Source organism: Pseudonaja textilis, chromosome 3 (genome assembly GCF_049901715.1).
Source record: "Pseudonaja textilis isolate UNSWEBS1 chromosome 3, rPseTex1.2, whole genome shotgun sequence".
Classification (NCBI taxonomy): Eukaryota; Metazoa; Chordata; class Lepidosauria; order Squamata; family Elapidae; genus Pseudonaja; species Pseudonaja textilis.
The window spans coordinates 174,164,541-174,180,556 of NC_141992.1; the positions used below are offsets into that span (position 1 = coordinate 174,164,541).

The window sequence follows — 16,016 nt, forward strand, 5'->3', positions numbered from 1 at the left end:
TTGTACCAAATTACTGAAACAGATTGAAAAGGACTTGGAAAATTGGAATAAGATGCAAATTTCATTATTAGGTAGAATAGCAACAATCAAAATGAATGTTCTACCTAAAATATTATATTTATTTCAAGCAATTCCGACATTACTGGACAAAAAATTCTTTAAAGATTTAGATAAAATTGTTGTCAGCCTTCAAGAGTCTCCGTGTAGATAAGAATATCATCAAGATAAACCAACACCCCCTTGTATAAATGTTCATGCAACACCTGATTGATCATTTGCATGAATACTGCAGGGGGCCCCTGTAGGCCAAATGGAAGAACATTGAATTGGAAACATTTTCCTCCTTCCCAATCTGAATGGGTGAATGAGAAGGATGTTAGAGCTCCTAAGCTTATCAAGGCATTTTGTACGAAATATCCTGATAAACCCTAAAAAATAGTATGATGGTGTTACATGTATATTTTCTATTACCTTCTATTTTTATCTTTTTTAGGACTAACGCCTCTTTTGCAGGAGGGCCGAATGTCAGCCTTCAAAATTTTCTCCCTTTGCTTTGCATCTTTCGGCTGTCATAAGTAATGGGGGGAGGAGGGGGGAATGGTTAAGGAAGTGAGCTGGAGGTGTTACAAACCACAACTGTATAAACTGGGGTGGGTGGGTGGTAGATTCTTGCTTAGGTTTCTATGCTATGCGCAGCTGCAACTCTTTATCAAAATATGTCAACAGAGGCCTCATCACCACCTGGAGATGCCCACTTGATGATATACACAACTTTTAATTGGATGAGCCAATTGAACTATTGGGGGTGGGAACGTTGCCATTATTTTGTATATGTGATTTATGCGCCCATTTTCTCAGATTCAGAATTCTTTTGTTGCTACCACTTGACTTCCAGTAAAAGATATCTTTTCTCTGATTAATGGAGTCTAAGTATTTCTTTCTTGGATTTTGAATGGAGCACCAGCTGACATTTGTGATGAAATTTATCTGGGCAAAGAAGAAAACAAGGATTAAAAAAACTTATTTACAAGATAATAAAAGCAGGGGTGGATTTGGACTACCTGTCTGGCAGACATACTATAGAGCAGCAGCATTAGTGTGGATAAAAGATTGGATTGATTTAAGGAATAATAGGATTTTACAACTGGAGGGACATGATTTACAGCTAGGCTACCATGCATTTCTATGGAACCCGAATAGTAAAAACAATTTATATTTTACTAGACATGTATTCCGAAAGTCTTTAATTAAAGTTTGAACTGATATAAGAAAGAATAATTATACTAAAATCCCGAGGTGGTTTTCAACGATGGAGGCAATGTTTCATTTAAACACGATGGACATCAGTAAAAAACTTAAAATATTATCAAATATTAGACAGTGAGGGAAGAATTAAAACGAAACAAAAATTAGAATGACAAGAGATAGCTTTTGATAATTGGTCATATTTTCAAATAAAATTGAGATACAATAAAGACATAAAGGAATATGGAATTGAGATAAGATACATATTTGGATAAAATACTTTTAAACCCTGAGAAAAGTTCAATTTCCAAATTATATAATTATTCATTAGAATATGAAATGGCCAAGAAAATTGTGAAAGGTCCCATGTTAGCTTGGGAAAAAAACTTTGGTTAAAGTATTGATCTGGATGCCTGGCAAGAAATCTGGCAGAAAAACCTGACACTAACCAAATCAGTAGCACACAAGGAGAATCTATACAAAATGATGTACATCTGGCGCCCTCTAGATTGGCCAAAACATTTCTGACAGCCAATCCTTGCTGTTGGAAATCTAAAGGGAAATTTGGTACATACTTTCATTCATGGTGGACTTGTCCTGAGATAAAGAAATATTGGGTAAAAATAAAAACGTGGATAGAAGAAATTATAGAGCATGGGCTGGAGTGGAAACCGGAATTATTTTTGTTGGGAATGATCAAAGGGGACTACTCCGCTAAAGTAAAACATCTGACCATCCATTTATTAACTGCGGCACGTATCTCACTAGCACAATATTGGAAAAACTCACCGATACAGGTTGTTATTCAGAAAACATATGAGTGTGCCCAATTAGAGAGGTTTATGCTTAAAATTAACGGGAAGGAGAATACAGATTATTACCGCATATGGGATAAATTATATAAGTAGGTAGATAATAAAAGGGGAAACATGTAAATGAACCTAAGATACAAATTATATCCAGAGGTTTATAATATATTAAGTATATAAAAACAATTAAAGGTTTTAAACCTTCTTTTCTCTGTTACTACTTTTATTATTATTAGCCATTTATAATACTTTCTGTGTTTATTAGTTAAAAAACATGAATGTATTCGTAATAGAAGAGTAGTTATAACCCAACGTGAAAATAAATGGAGTATAAGATGTGACTGGTACTAGCCAATAATGATTTTTAGGACTTACCAAATTTGACAACAAATGTAAAAAATTATGTGTTATTATTGTTTCTATATTTTTGAAATTGTACATTTTTAAATTTGTAAATAAAATTGTTTTTAAAACTTCAAAAAAAAAGAACTAATGTTGCAAGTGGGTAATCTACCACAGCAAGGAAATTACTGAGGATTTTGCAAATTTCCTTTTTTGCTGTTATATATTTGGAATCCGTGCTGCCTTCTAATTGGCATTCAAAGGCACTTAAAAAGATTTATGTGCAGAAAACTTCCATAGAATTAGTCATGCCTAAGGGTATATCATAGTCCAGATATGAAGAGCTACACATAGCATTTGGGAATTTACTGGAAAATTTTATCTCCTTCTCCAGTACTACTTATAACTAAGGAAAAACAATGGATAACATGGGAGACTTTCACAGAATACAATTCTATGGTAGCGGAAGAAAAAAAATTCAATTTATGATGCAATCATAGATCCACTAGGGATCCTGACTAGTTCTTCTTGAGTTTATATATTCCAACATTCTTTCAATGTAGTCTTGCATCATGAGAAGTAATATACTTCTAACTGTATGTGTGATTAATACAAGGATGTGAAAAACAGAAGTGGTTTCTTAATTTGTGAATTACTGGATTTATCTTTTGACAAAGAAAAGTCAGGTTGTACAACTGCCATTATCTAGATCTGTGAAATAATTTTTATTTCACTTATCTTTGCAAGGCAAAGAACAAAGGAACATTGGAGACTTAATTCAGATTTAATGGTAATAAAAGTCATTTTTAAAAATATATATGAATTGCATTACAGCACACACTATGTATTTTATATGCAGCATTTTTAATCTATATTTTATGAAGATGACGTATTATGGAGATGACTTATATGTTTAAGACTTTATGTTCATTATTCCATTACAGTATGTGTTCTGAAGGTTTTGCTCGGTCTACTATAACAAAAGAATCAGTTTCCTCAAGTAATTAAATAACAATATTGCTTAATGGCAAAATTGGACATCAATTGAACACTTTTTGATAATAATTCATTCAGTGATTAATTACAACTTTCTGCCCAAATTAAAGTTCATCAAATAGTTCAATTATTAAAAGATATTAAGTAGTGTTACAAACTCCTCTATTGTAAAAAAAACTCCATTACAAGGGAAGTTTTCTTGACCTCTGCATCAGACACTCACAGCATTATCATGATATCATGCACAACTTTTTCAGGTGGTTATATTTTTATTCTTTTACCAATATTATTCTTTTATCAATTATTTTCCTTTTTTAGGCAACAGTCCATATTTATTATATGAGCTTGATAGTCAATCTCTGTTTTTAGCAAGCTTAGGGCTATGCAAATCCTTTCAAAGTGTTTGTACAAAAGCTCATACAAGCACACCACTTTGAAACATTGAAGCAGTCATAAACAAATTGGTAGAACTGCCTCATTAACTGAATGTACAGACAAACGGCAACAGATTATGAAGCAACTGTGCAAGTGTGGAAAAAGATATGACTGCTTTAATGATTTTAAGAAAGGGGGGCTTTTTAATGTCTGCTTGTATAGTGCACATCATTTTTTTCAGAGGATCTGCACAGTTGTAGTCTTTTCCACAGCTGCTCACAGAGACAATTATCTATATTCAGTTTGCGTCTGCTGAGTTAAGATGCAACAGTGATGATACATAAACAAATATATATAGTATCTCTCCTCAAAGCCATGACTCTGAGTTTAATAGCCTATAGTGAGTTGGAAATATTTATCCAAGATTTTTGCTGGTAATTTCATCAGTAAAATATGCCAAGATGTGCCTTGAAGGCAAACTATGACAGCTTATGATGCTTTGCAAAATTACAATTCAGTCACCCAGAACTATCTTTGGTGCATACTGTAATTGGCTAGTGGGCATTTCTCCAACTGTCCCGGTTGCCTTGAAAGAGTAGCATCGTAGACACTTAGCAATCAGGTCTTCATGTCCTTGGACCATGCTGTTCCAGCATTCATGGCATCAGGGAGTAAGACAATCTACTTCTCCAGGGGATGCGGTGAGTGCAAACAAAATATTCTAGTCTAAGATAGGAATGAATCACTTATTTTTCATTATCAATGCAAATTTCACTTTATACTAATGCAGATAAGTACTCCAACATCTCAAGAAAGATACAGTAGATATGAATATCTCTATTTCCAAAAGTGTAGAGTAGGTAGTCTTTTATTGCCTGAATTCTTTTGTTGCTCTCAGTCTACTTCACCATAGGCACACACAAAGTACAGTTCTGATTTAGGAAAGCTTAATGATAGTAAATATATCTGTATTTAAGCTAGAAAAAGACATTTTACTTTCATCAAATTAGAAGTGCAAAACTCTTGGGTGGACTGCTGAAATTGCTTCTCCCAAATTAGACATGGTCTGAGGTGTAAAGTGTTATAAAGGAAACATTTGAACTTGATATGATGTCAAATGAGTATATCAGAAGAGAAATGGTTAAGGAGTTCAAATCTATTTCAATTTCAAAAGCCTAACAACTCATTTAAAGGCAGCAAAACCATTATCAGATTCACTGAAGTTTGTTGTACCTGTTGTAATGCAGATATAATAAGCAACATGTAATAAATTCAAGGTGGGGTTGGCTATTCATTGCACAAACATACAAATAGGAAAAACCAGTTTATAAATAAGTAGGTACAGAAGTCACGATGACTTTTGGAACATTCACATCAACGTCTACTGAGTTTCCAGAGAAATATGACATTAAAAATGGACAACAGAACACTCCACAGGCGCTTGAAACATGTTTCCTAGATCTTAATTATGTTTTTCAGTTGAAAAGGTATATCTAGGAACAAAATATGGAACACTCTTTCTTATATCTATTATTCCCAGCAAACCAAAGAAAAACCATACAGCAACCAGATATAACTCTATAAATCCAATCCTGTAGTTGCTAAAAGTCCTGAACATGAACTGTTAGAACCAAAAAAAATATATGCTATGGTCTTCTTCTCCCACAGCATTTTATTCTTTTGCTAGAAAATTTTAAAAAAATGGGTTTATTGTCTATGCAGAGGAGACAGGAAAGAGCATCATAAAATATACTGATTTTGACTCTTTGATTAGTAGGAATTCGTTTTAAATTTTTGGTACTTTCGTTTTTCCTTATTTTTTCTTTTTTTTTAAATTTATATTGGAATTAGGGAGACTGGCTGCACAATGAAATAATCACTTGTTCATTTTGTTGCTGTCTTCAACAGCTTCCTAACTGTATTATCAGGCATTAGTTTAATTAAGATGTTACACTGAATCAGTTGTACTTGGGATAAACTGACCCTAAAATTATCCTGAGCGTATAGATCTGGCCAATGGGGCTGCCCTAGAAATAGCAAAGGACTGGTCCGCAGTGCCTCTGCCAGCGAAAACAGAGCTCAGGAGCTCATTTGCACTGGCAGAACATTCGGGCCGCCACAGATGCCCTCGACACGAGTGACATATGACATCATATCCATCCTGGCCATGTCCACGCAGCCCCTCGAGGTCAAAGACAACCCTGATACGGCCTTCAATGAAATCAAGTTTGATACCCCCTGGCCTATATTCATTCAGTTATTCTTATTTATTTACCATTTTTGTAACCCATCCCAACCCCAAGATTTCTAGTATAGGCAACACTGTAGAAACATAATAGCAATTATGTTTTCCCATGATTGTTTTTAAAAGGAAAACAAGTTTATATTGTGTTTTCATTAGGAAACAGTATTAATGCAAAACTTTATATAAGATGAGAAGGATAAAGATAAAATCCAAGAAACTTTTACCTATTTGTTTTCTGTATTGATCCACAGGTACTTTTGCAGAAGAAGCATCCTTTTTACCCATTTTTCCGTATTTATGAACTCTATAATAGAAGATTAAAAATGCTTAAGAAATTTCACAGCCATTTTAAATGTAGGTCTCATGTAGCAACATAACTAACCAATCAATACATTGTATACAGGGAATAAAGAGAATACAGGGAAAATATAAACAGAATTTGGTTGTGGAGAAAATAATCCATATAAATGCATGACTACTACCACTTAAAATTACTTGTTTTGATTTGGATCAACAAGACTTCATACTCTATCTGAATGTAAAATACACCAAATTCAATGACCTTTCCAATATGTAAAATTAATTGTTAATATGTACTCTCAGGAATTATTTATGGAATCACATATTGTCAATCACACTATAATCTCAAAAAGACAATTAAATTGTAAACTGAATGTGATGCAAGCTTATGTCTAGATTGCATTCTCTTGTCTGTTGCAGTTTCTCTAAAATAGAAAAACCTCAGGAAGAACATAGACTGGTGAATGTGTGGTGAAACAAACTAAATCTCTCTCTTTCAAGTCACATATGTTACATTGCTTGACAAAATGAAATTTATCCTGATTCTATTCGTATTTTCCAATAGTTTCTTCCTAACATTCCCGAAAGGTCCTCTTTGTCTCAATGACCTAAGCAACAGTGCTAGCTTCTTTAAGGTTTTACCAGTCACCTGACAGCAAATTTCACCCTCCTTAAGAAGAAAAGCATATTTATAAAAGTCCGTGACTTATTTTAATTCTCCTTCTCTTATTAGTGGTGGGAAGCAGAAATCTTGTGAAATTTCAAACAACACAGTGGGTGGGGGGGATATTAGCAAATCAAGGAGGAATCAACTTGATCTGTAATATATAGTACCAGGGGTGGGATTCAAGTTTTTTAACAACCGGTTCTGTGGGCGTGGCTTAGTTGGTGGGCATGGCTTGGTGGTCATGTTATTGGCTGGGCATGGCCAACTCAACTTCATTCACATTGAGGCATGCATTTCCTCGCCTGCCCTCTCATGACTGTGGGAATGCTGCAACAGTCATAAGTGTGAAAAATGGTCATAAGTCACTTTTTTCAGTGCCATTGTAACTTTGAATGGTCACTCCACACAAGCAAAGTACCAGCAAAGGAGGGGAATAAAACTCCAGAGACGTTCCTGAGACAGGAAGTCCAGTTCTGCCAAGAATGTAATAAGGGTTAACGGAGAGGCAGTTTCTGTAAGCAACACCAGAATGTTTCCTTCCTGCCTTCCTTACAGGATTAGGCCAGTAATTTCTTCTAACAACCGGTTCACCAAACTGCTTAGAATGTTAACAACCTGTTCTAGCGAATAGGTGCGAACCTGTAGAATCCTACCCCTGTATAGTACCATTTAAAAACTTCTAAACCATGGAATATCAGATGAATGCCTGCATCAACAAGGCATTTCAACGTTATTCTAAAGAATCAGTCTTTCAAAATAACTACACTATAGCTTCTGTGAAAGCTCTAATTATCTTTTAACTCTTCAAAGATACATTACAGATATTAATAGCTTTATCCCCTTTCTTTGAATTGTGAGCATCACTCATAAACTATTCATATATTCCTACTTGGAACATTTATAATTGCCCCTGCTGATTCTGTTTCTCTGTCTGTCTGTCTACACACACACACACACACACACACACACACACACACACACACACACATATACTGGAACTACACATAACAATTTAAATACAAAATCTATCTATCAATACACACACGCACACACAATGGAACTACAGATAAGTAACATAAATGCATTTTTTTAATTTTGTCCCTCTTTACCCTACCTTCAATTTCAGATACGAGGAACAAAAGGAAATAAAAACAGGGACAATTAGATGACACCCAGGTTATACTTTATTTCATTCATCAGAAAGAGCTAACTTTAAAAAAATGTTTACTGCAATTTAATATTTGCCACAAAACATCAGCAATGAAAAAAAATGTTTGAACTTCCAGTAAAATACTTAATGGAACATAATGTCAATGTTGTCATTTAAAAAAAGTAGTAGTTTGGGCTAGTAAGATGAAGCACTTAGATGTGTATGTGCTTCAAACTGTCACTGATTTTGTGGCAACCAATACCTTTAAAACTGCTGTGACTTTTCTTTGTTCTTCAGAGCTGCTCAGTAATCATCATTCATTCCAACTGCTTTGATAGTTAGGTAGTAAACTCCCAAGAAACCCACTGAGACATTAGCACATGCAGCCACAATGTCTAATAAGACAGCTATTTGCATAAAAGATCAGCCACAATTTAAAACATCTTGCAATATATGTGAAAGGGAATAACGATCTATATTAGCATGTACAAAACCAAGATTGTTTTCACAATTGAATTCCCAGGGGACCAAAGCTCATCACCTTTCCCTGATTAAAAAAAAAAATCTGAAAGTTGCTATAAGCCTGCTAACTAAAATATGGATTCATAAGGAAAAGAATGTTGATTATTTATTCATCCTCGAGGAACAAATTTGTTGTAATCATCATACCAGCTCACAAAATCTTTTACAAAGGAAACTGTCTCCTCTTTATACAATTAAACTCACCTTCCTTCTTTTTTCTTTTCCTTTTTTCTTTTTGAAGAAGAAATGAGTTCAACCCTTTTTCTACTGTATGAATATGGGAAAGTCCTAATGATGGCATATATAGCAGAAGTAAATGGTTTTCTTTGCTCTGGCAACATAAAGTGGAAATCGTGATTTCATATATAAGGATTTGGCTTGGGATTAAAATATTGCATTAAAATGCCATCACAAAGATAAGTACCATCTCCCTGTCCCCACCCTGGCTTCCTAATTTATAAGGAGCAAAGTAGAAGAGCCAGAACCCTTTTTCATATTGAAACAGTTTTGCTACAGCACATTGTCTCCACCTTAATATTTCTACCGACTCATTTCTCAACACAAGAGAGAGACAGAGACAGAGAGAGAGAGAAAGAGAGAGAGAAAGAGAGAGACAGAGACGTAACTTTTGAAACAGAACATACATTTGTAATTTTGAGGTTACATTCAAAGCCTGATTCAACTATTTGAAAAAGTGGGGGAAAAGTAAAATTGATAAAAGCTGGGTTTTCCAAAAGAAAGTGTTCATGTTGAATTTATATTTATAATTTATAATCTATAATTGCATCAATTCTGTCTCTTAAGAATTAAAGTTATTAAATAACAATAAAGTATCCAAAGTATTATGTGAAGCTAAAGCTATAAAACACTAAGAACTTTACTATCAACTTTAAACATTCAGCAGTAGCAAAACTGAATGTAATGTTTGTTCTTCCATATCACAGCCCCATTTTCTGTTGAACGTTCCTAGATTCCAAGTATTCATCAATGACGTATTTGGATACGTTTGGTTTTTGAATTGGGCAAGCACTACGCGGCCTCTATGTGTAGAAATGCAGAAGTTCATTTGGCTCTTTCTGTAAATCTACATTTGAAAGAAAGTTTATCATAGCACTATGTAATAAGGAATTCTACTTCTGAATTTAGAAAAAAAAAGTATTCAGGCATTGTGTACTGATAGAATTTGATAGAAATTGGCAATTCATTGTTTATGTGTAAACCATCTGTTTTGTTAAATTTGCACTATTCTTAATTTCTTAAGAGATTTTTTACCTAACATATACTTTAAGTCTTACCTGAGTAACACCACATGAACTCTATATTTATAGAAAATATCACATAAGATATGAAGTGGCAAGACTGACCTGTTTGATCAGAGATAACATTTTTATTAAAGACTGGAAACCTGTTATGAATTTCTTCTTGAAAATGGGGGAAGAACTGAACTGGTGATTTGTGGATTTGCTGATTAAAAGTGGTTGAACATGGGAAGAAGAGAACTATGATGTAATTTTAATGAGGAGAAGGAATAAGTTTTAACGGCTATAAAAAAGATCAGAAGTTATTCCTTGATCTTTTTTTTTCTTTTTGAAACTCTTTGCACACTTTTTGTAGCTATTTTCTTTTTCTTTATTTTTCCTCTATATTGATTCACATTTCTTTTACTTTTGTAGTGTAAGTAATGATACATTACTTCTGTACTAAAAGTAAAATTTGTTACATCCTGTTTCAAGGCTTAGAAATCGAACCAATTTTATCCAGTATTAGCCAGCCATTATGTATGCACTTTTCTTATGTACTTTTCTTCTTCAATCAATTCTCAGCAATAATTATATCCCATCCTTAAATGAAACATATTTAAATATACCCCTGATGGCACTTTTATTAAGTTGTTTATCTCACACTTCTTACACTAGCTCAAAAAGTCTATATTAGGGATTTAGATAATATTTGATGAATAAACTGATGAACTGCTAAAGGCGCAGATCAGCAATAAAATGATTTCCTTAATTGGATGACCATCCTATTTAAAAACTAAATACAAAATAAATAATAAATCAAATGTCTCAGTACTTTTCTTTTTGAAAGCATATTCCTTCTGGATTGAGGTTTTTAGAGATAAGTCCCATAGTTAGAACGACTCCCAAGTATTTAATACTGAACTCTGGCCTTTCATGCAGAAGTACACAATTTGAGTTCCACAATGGAATGAATTGAAGAAGCTTCTTGGATGAAAAGCAAAAAGTCTTCAGAGAAAAACAAAGAAAGGCTAGTTGCCTTTTGAAAAGCACCTAAGAACTGAAGCTGTTGAGATTCCATCGATCCAGTATGTCTTTAAATGTATAGTTCCAATCCTACATAGGCTTTCTTTTTCCACAAAAGCCCCATTCCAGTGTTTAATTTGTGGAACACTATTTATTTGTGCCTTTTATTTTATTCATTTGTTTGCTATTTATTAAATTTCTAAACCATCCAATTCTAGACAACTCTGAGCAAAGTCACAAAGTTAGAAAAGCAATAATTCCATAAAGAAAAAACAACACAATAAAATATCCAAGGGAACAAAACCATCTTTTATCATCCTCTCCAGTTCATTTATTCTATTGTTCTGTTCTGTTCATCAAAAGGGCCCATTCATCCATCTTAACCAAAAATCTGGGAGAAAGGTCTTTTTAAAGAGTGCTTGAATGCAAGTAAAATGGAAACCCACATAGGTCTTTGAGGTGGATGCATTCCAAAGGGGAGATACAATGACCAACCCAGTGTTTCTGATAACCTCTCTGCCAACGTTGCTGTCTTAACATCTGCAGAAGGAAAACCTACATATCAGTAGTGGTATTCAATTTTTTTTTACTACCGATTCTGTGGATGTGGCTTGGAGGGCATGGTATGGCTTAGTGATGTGGTGTGGCTTGGTGGGTGTGGCAGGGGAAGCATACTTTAAAAACTCAATTTTCACCCCACTCCAATGGAAGGATACTGTAAAATCTCCATTCCCTCCTTATGCTGGGGAAAGATTACTGCAAAATCCCATTCCCTCCCCACTCCACTAACCTGCTTTCCAGCTCCATTCTCCTGTGCAGGGCAACAAAAGAAGATCCAGCCAATCAGATGGGACTCAGGAGGCAGTGAATAGATGGGGGCAGAACCAACCAGAGGTGATATTTACCAGTTCTCCGAACTACTCAAAATTTACGCTACTGGTTCTCCAGAACCTGTCAGAACTGGCTGAATACCACCTCTGCTACATTCTATTGGCATCCTTCAGTCTCAAAAGACTATGGTATCGTGCTCTGAAAAGAGGTCCTAAAACAGCATGTAGTGTGGCGAAAATGGCCAATTCGTGAGTGGTAATCCCTTTCACACTGAGGACAGATACACTCTGTCTCCAGATACAGTCCACTCCCCAAATTTCACTCATTCCGGGACTGCCTCTTTACCTCAGCCTGCTGAACGAGCATTTCTTCGAATTGGAGAAGGCTATGCTGCGTCTTTAGCCTCCAAGCTGAACAATCAGAAGTCAAGGTTTCCCAGCTATTAATGTCCATTCCTAAGGCCTTTAGATCCCTCTTCAGATATCCTTATATTGCAGATCTCCCTCTAGAGTGTTTTCCCTATTCTGCTACATATGTTACAGAATATTAAAGAGGACTCAGCATTCACAACATCCTGATTATAAGTGGAAGCCTCTCCACATGTTCTTGTACATGTATACAATTTCTCTTGAAGGTGCAAAATTTAACCAAAACAGACAAGGGGTTCTGATTTTAGCAGCATCTGAATACAGCTAGTATTGATGTCACTATTTACAGTGTATTCTTTATACTCAATCAGATATGAATGATCAATTTCATCTCAGAATGGTCTAACATTAGGATCCTTAAAGATGCTTAAAGGAAACATATTTGCTTTTAAGCATTACAAATGGAAAGATGAAGGTTGGTTACCTTTAAAAAAACTAACACACACACACACACACACATTCTCTTAGGCAACATATTTGAACTCACTCATCATAAAGGACCTATTGTTTTTACATTTTATTTCTTAATCTCACTATCTCAGAAGCTATTCATTCCACAGAGATACATATACATAGATATAGACATAAATGTACAAGATATAAATCACACATACTGTTTCATTCACATACTGCAGTGATTAATAAGAATAATAATATCCAAAGGGACATTCTGTATGCATAGCAATATCTACTGGCATAAGAAAAATTCAGGAAATTAGTAGATCTTGTTTAATGCATTTTGTTTCAGTTGCAGAAGATGATAAAATATTAATAAGTGTTTTTGATCGTGAAGATAATGAAATTTTAAAAGGTAGTTCATTAGAAAGAAACAGAATTAAGAATTTGTAGCTAATAAAATGAACTAAGATTTTAAGTAGTGATTCAGCAACTAATGTTATATACTGTGTTTAATTACTGTAACTGTTCGATTTTCTATTTTTTGAGAGCCACTATAAGGCAGAGGTTAAGATGTTGGAATGACATCAGAGAGAATTGGGCTCTAGTCCTGTCAGGCACCAAAAACCAAGGAAGACACATAGAGCTACTTCCAAGCAGGTTCTTTAATTATTCCTAATCTATAAACAGAAAACTATACTTGCATCATTAAAGATACACTCTGAGAATTGCTAAGGAGGACCTATCATAGCCCATTTTCTCCCAACCAAACTATCTAAACTTCGCTATCTCTTGGCACTCTGAAATGCAGTTCTCTTGGAATCCAGGCTACATTCCACCATAAGACCATCCATAGTCAACAGTTTATTGTGGATGAAAGGAAGGAGGAATTTCTAAGTTTCTATAAGTATCACAGGACGAATGAATCATGGAAGCTGATGATTTCACTGCTTTGGTAGTTGCATTGGTAATCAGTTGATTTACAGATGCAATTCAATGTGGTGGCTATGCTTAAGTTCTCTCATGGTCCAGACCCAATTATCTTTTCCTGTATTCATTTGTCCCCATTCACCTGTTAAAACGCAATAACTTCCTATAGATCTTGTCCTTATGAGGCTGCCACATGACAGAACAACCAAAGCAGGCATTTCCATTAGCTGGTCTCCCTCTCTGTAGAAATTAGTGATGGCAAACCTTTTAGGCACTGAGTGCCCAAACTGCACACATGCATGCCCAAACTGCAAAGCTTCTGTTTCCCTGCAAATGACGGAGAGAAATGTCACAGAAAAATGTGGTGGCCCCTGAGCTAGGGCAATGGCGCATGCGCCCACAGAGAGGGCTCCGCGTGCCACCTCTGGCGTATGTGCCATAGGTTTGCCACCACTGAATTAGACCATCCCCATCCTTCTAAGGCCTCCGGAAAAGGCTGAATACCTATTTTGTACAGGAGAAGTGTGTTCTGTGATTTGAATATGGGATTGTAAGCATTTATATTTCTTGGTGAAGTTTTTTTTTAAAATTTTTATATTTATATGAATTGCAGGTTTTCTGGGATTTTGTTGTGGTGGTGGTTTGCAGTACATTGTTAGCAATCTAGAGCCTGTGGAAATGGGTGGCAAAGTAAATAAGGGAGATGAAGAGGAGAAGGAAGGGGAGAACACATGCTTAGACCGTGAAAATGGACAAGTTACTATCCCCACTCCTATAGAAGTTCAAATTTTAGTTCAGAAAAATGAAGGAAAAAAAATCTGCCTTTATACAATTCAGCAATAGAATAATTGTTGAGCTGTAGAATGTTTTTCCTTGGAGATTTTCAGGATGAGGTTGGGCAATCAACTATGTTTATTAACTTACAGAAATGCACGAAACATATAATTAATTTACAGAACTCATTTGTTCATGGAATTCATTTCCCTGAGATATTACAGTAGTCAATAACTTTGATGGCTTACAAAAGAGACAAATTCAATAGCAGTAAGTCTATTTGTGCTTATTAGAAATCTAGATAAATCAGGCCTCCATATTTAGAAATAGTGTTTTGATGTTTATTAGATGCTGAGAGCAAGCATTATAATGCCTTAATGATAAGACACCACCCCTCTCTGGGCCACCTTGGGTGATCATCTTTGAAAACAGGGTTATAGGCTGATGCAACAAGGGGAAATTTAGTGATTCATGGACAGTTTCCAAGTTTCTGCTTTCATTAATTTAAAACATACCGATAAGAAATTCTCGTGGGTACTTAACAGAAGGAAGTACAAGATAATGTCACCACATTGTCTTCCTACATAGTGACTGTCACAGTGCTTACACCTGCTGTAGATGACTCTTGGTTTTTTTCCCTTTCGGACTACTGGGTCTTTTGCTTCATTTAAGTTGTTTTGGAGAGCTTTAATTGTTTTGTGTACAATATGATGCAGAAGGTGGTGCAGACAGACAAAAGACTAGTAGGGCACATACTTGAACACAAATAACAGTCAGATGACCCAATGATAACTCCATCTCATAATGCATGGACAGACTTAACCATAGCTGGGAAGCTATGAACTTCTAGACCAAAATAAATCCAAACATTCTAGGGTTGTCGTTCATACAAATTAATCATTTACAAAGGAGGCAATAGTTACAGAAATCAGAACTAGAAACTAGGAAGTTCAAAATAAGGAAAATATGAGCGGGATTTGATGGAAACAATTTTAAGACTCCTTTTCATCCTCCTTTGTCCCAATACACGCTGTGGAAAACTTCATCCAGACCAGGGATTCTCCAGAGCAAAAGGGGTGGCAAGGAAAATTATATTACATAGCCTGATTCCAGTAGAAAGCCTCTGTTGAATCATAGTGTTTTCCATAAATGGAAGTGTACCATCTGTTCATAAAATGACCAATCTGGATTCACACTATTAACCATAATTAAGAACATGTATTAATGGAAATGAAAATAACTGAATAAACATGTGTGCTTGCATATGTGTGTAATTATACATAGAACTTGCACATCAACAACACGAATATTTTCCACTCACTAAAAATGTTTCATAAATGTTATTCAGCAGTCCTCTTCTCTTTTGCTAGGTAGTATTATAGTTTTCAACATCTGCCACATAAAAAATAAGTGTTCTTCCAAAGACTTGCTATGCCTGAAAATATGCTTAAGAAGACTTACATCAATAATTACACTAACATCTGAGGATATAATTGTGCCTGTAAGGAAAGGAGGTTTCTCCTGCTGCCATATTCTGAAATCCTTCCATGAATTTTCAAATTTAATTAAATCTGTGAATGATATTCTATGTAGAGTATAATGCCACTACTGTATTTCCCAATTCTTGTATTTAAGACAGTCAAGGTTCCAGGGAATAAGAAGAGTGACAGGAATTGAGTTAATATCAGCATATTGGAATAATGTGACTGTTTTACATTGATTTCCAGTAGATCTAACCATGA

The 16,016-nt window shown here is 35.0% G+C and overlaps 1 protein-coding gene across 12 annotated transcripts in view; it reads right to left on the minus strand.

Annotated features, from left to right (window-relative positions):
* TRIQK (triple QxxK/R motif containing) overlaps positions 1–16,016 on the minus strand; it is a 59,660-nt gene that overhangs the window by 31,592 nt on the left and 12,052 nt on the right. For 10 of the 12 annotated variants that reach the window (XR_015743258.1, XR_015743255.1, XR_015743256.1 and 7 more), the window contains one exon: positions 6,237–6,316. Coding sequence is in view for 7 of the 12 variants with exons in the window: in XM_087931512.1 (XP_087787638.1) it covers positions 6,237–6,297 (61 nt within the window). In the remaining 5 variants the exon portion in view is untranslated. Of the gene's footprint in view, positions 1–6,236; positions 6,317–8,855; positions 8,875–16,016 lie in introns of those variants that run through there. The other 2 variants (XM_087931506.1, XM_087931511.1) reach the window with 2 other exon arrangements.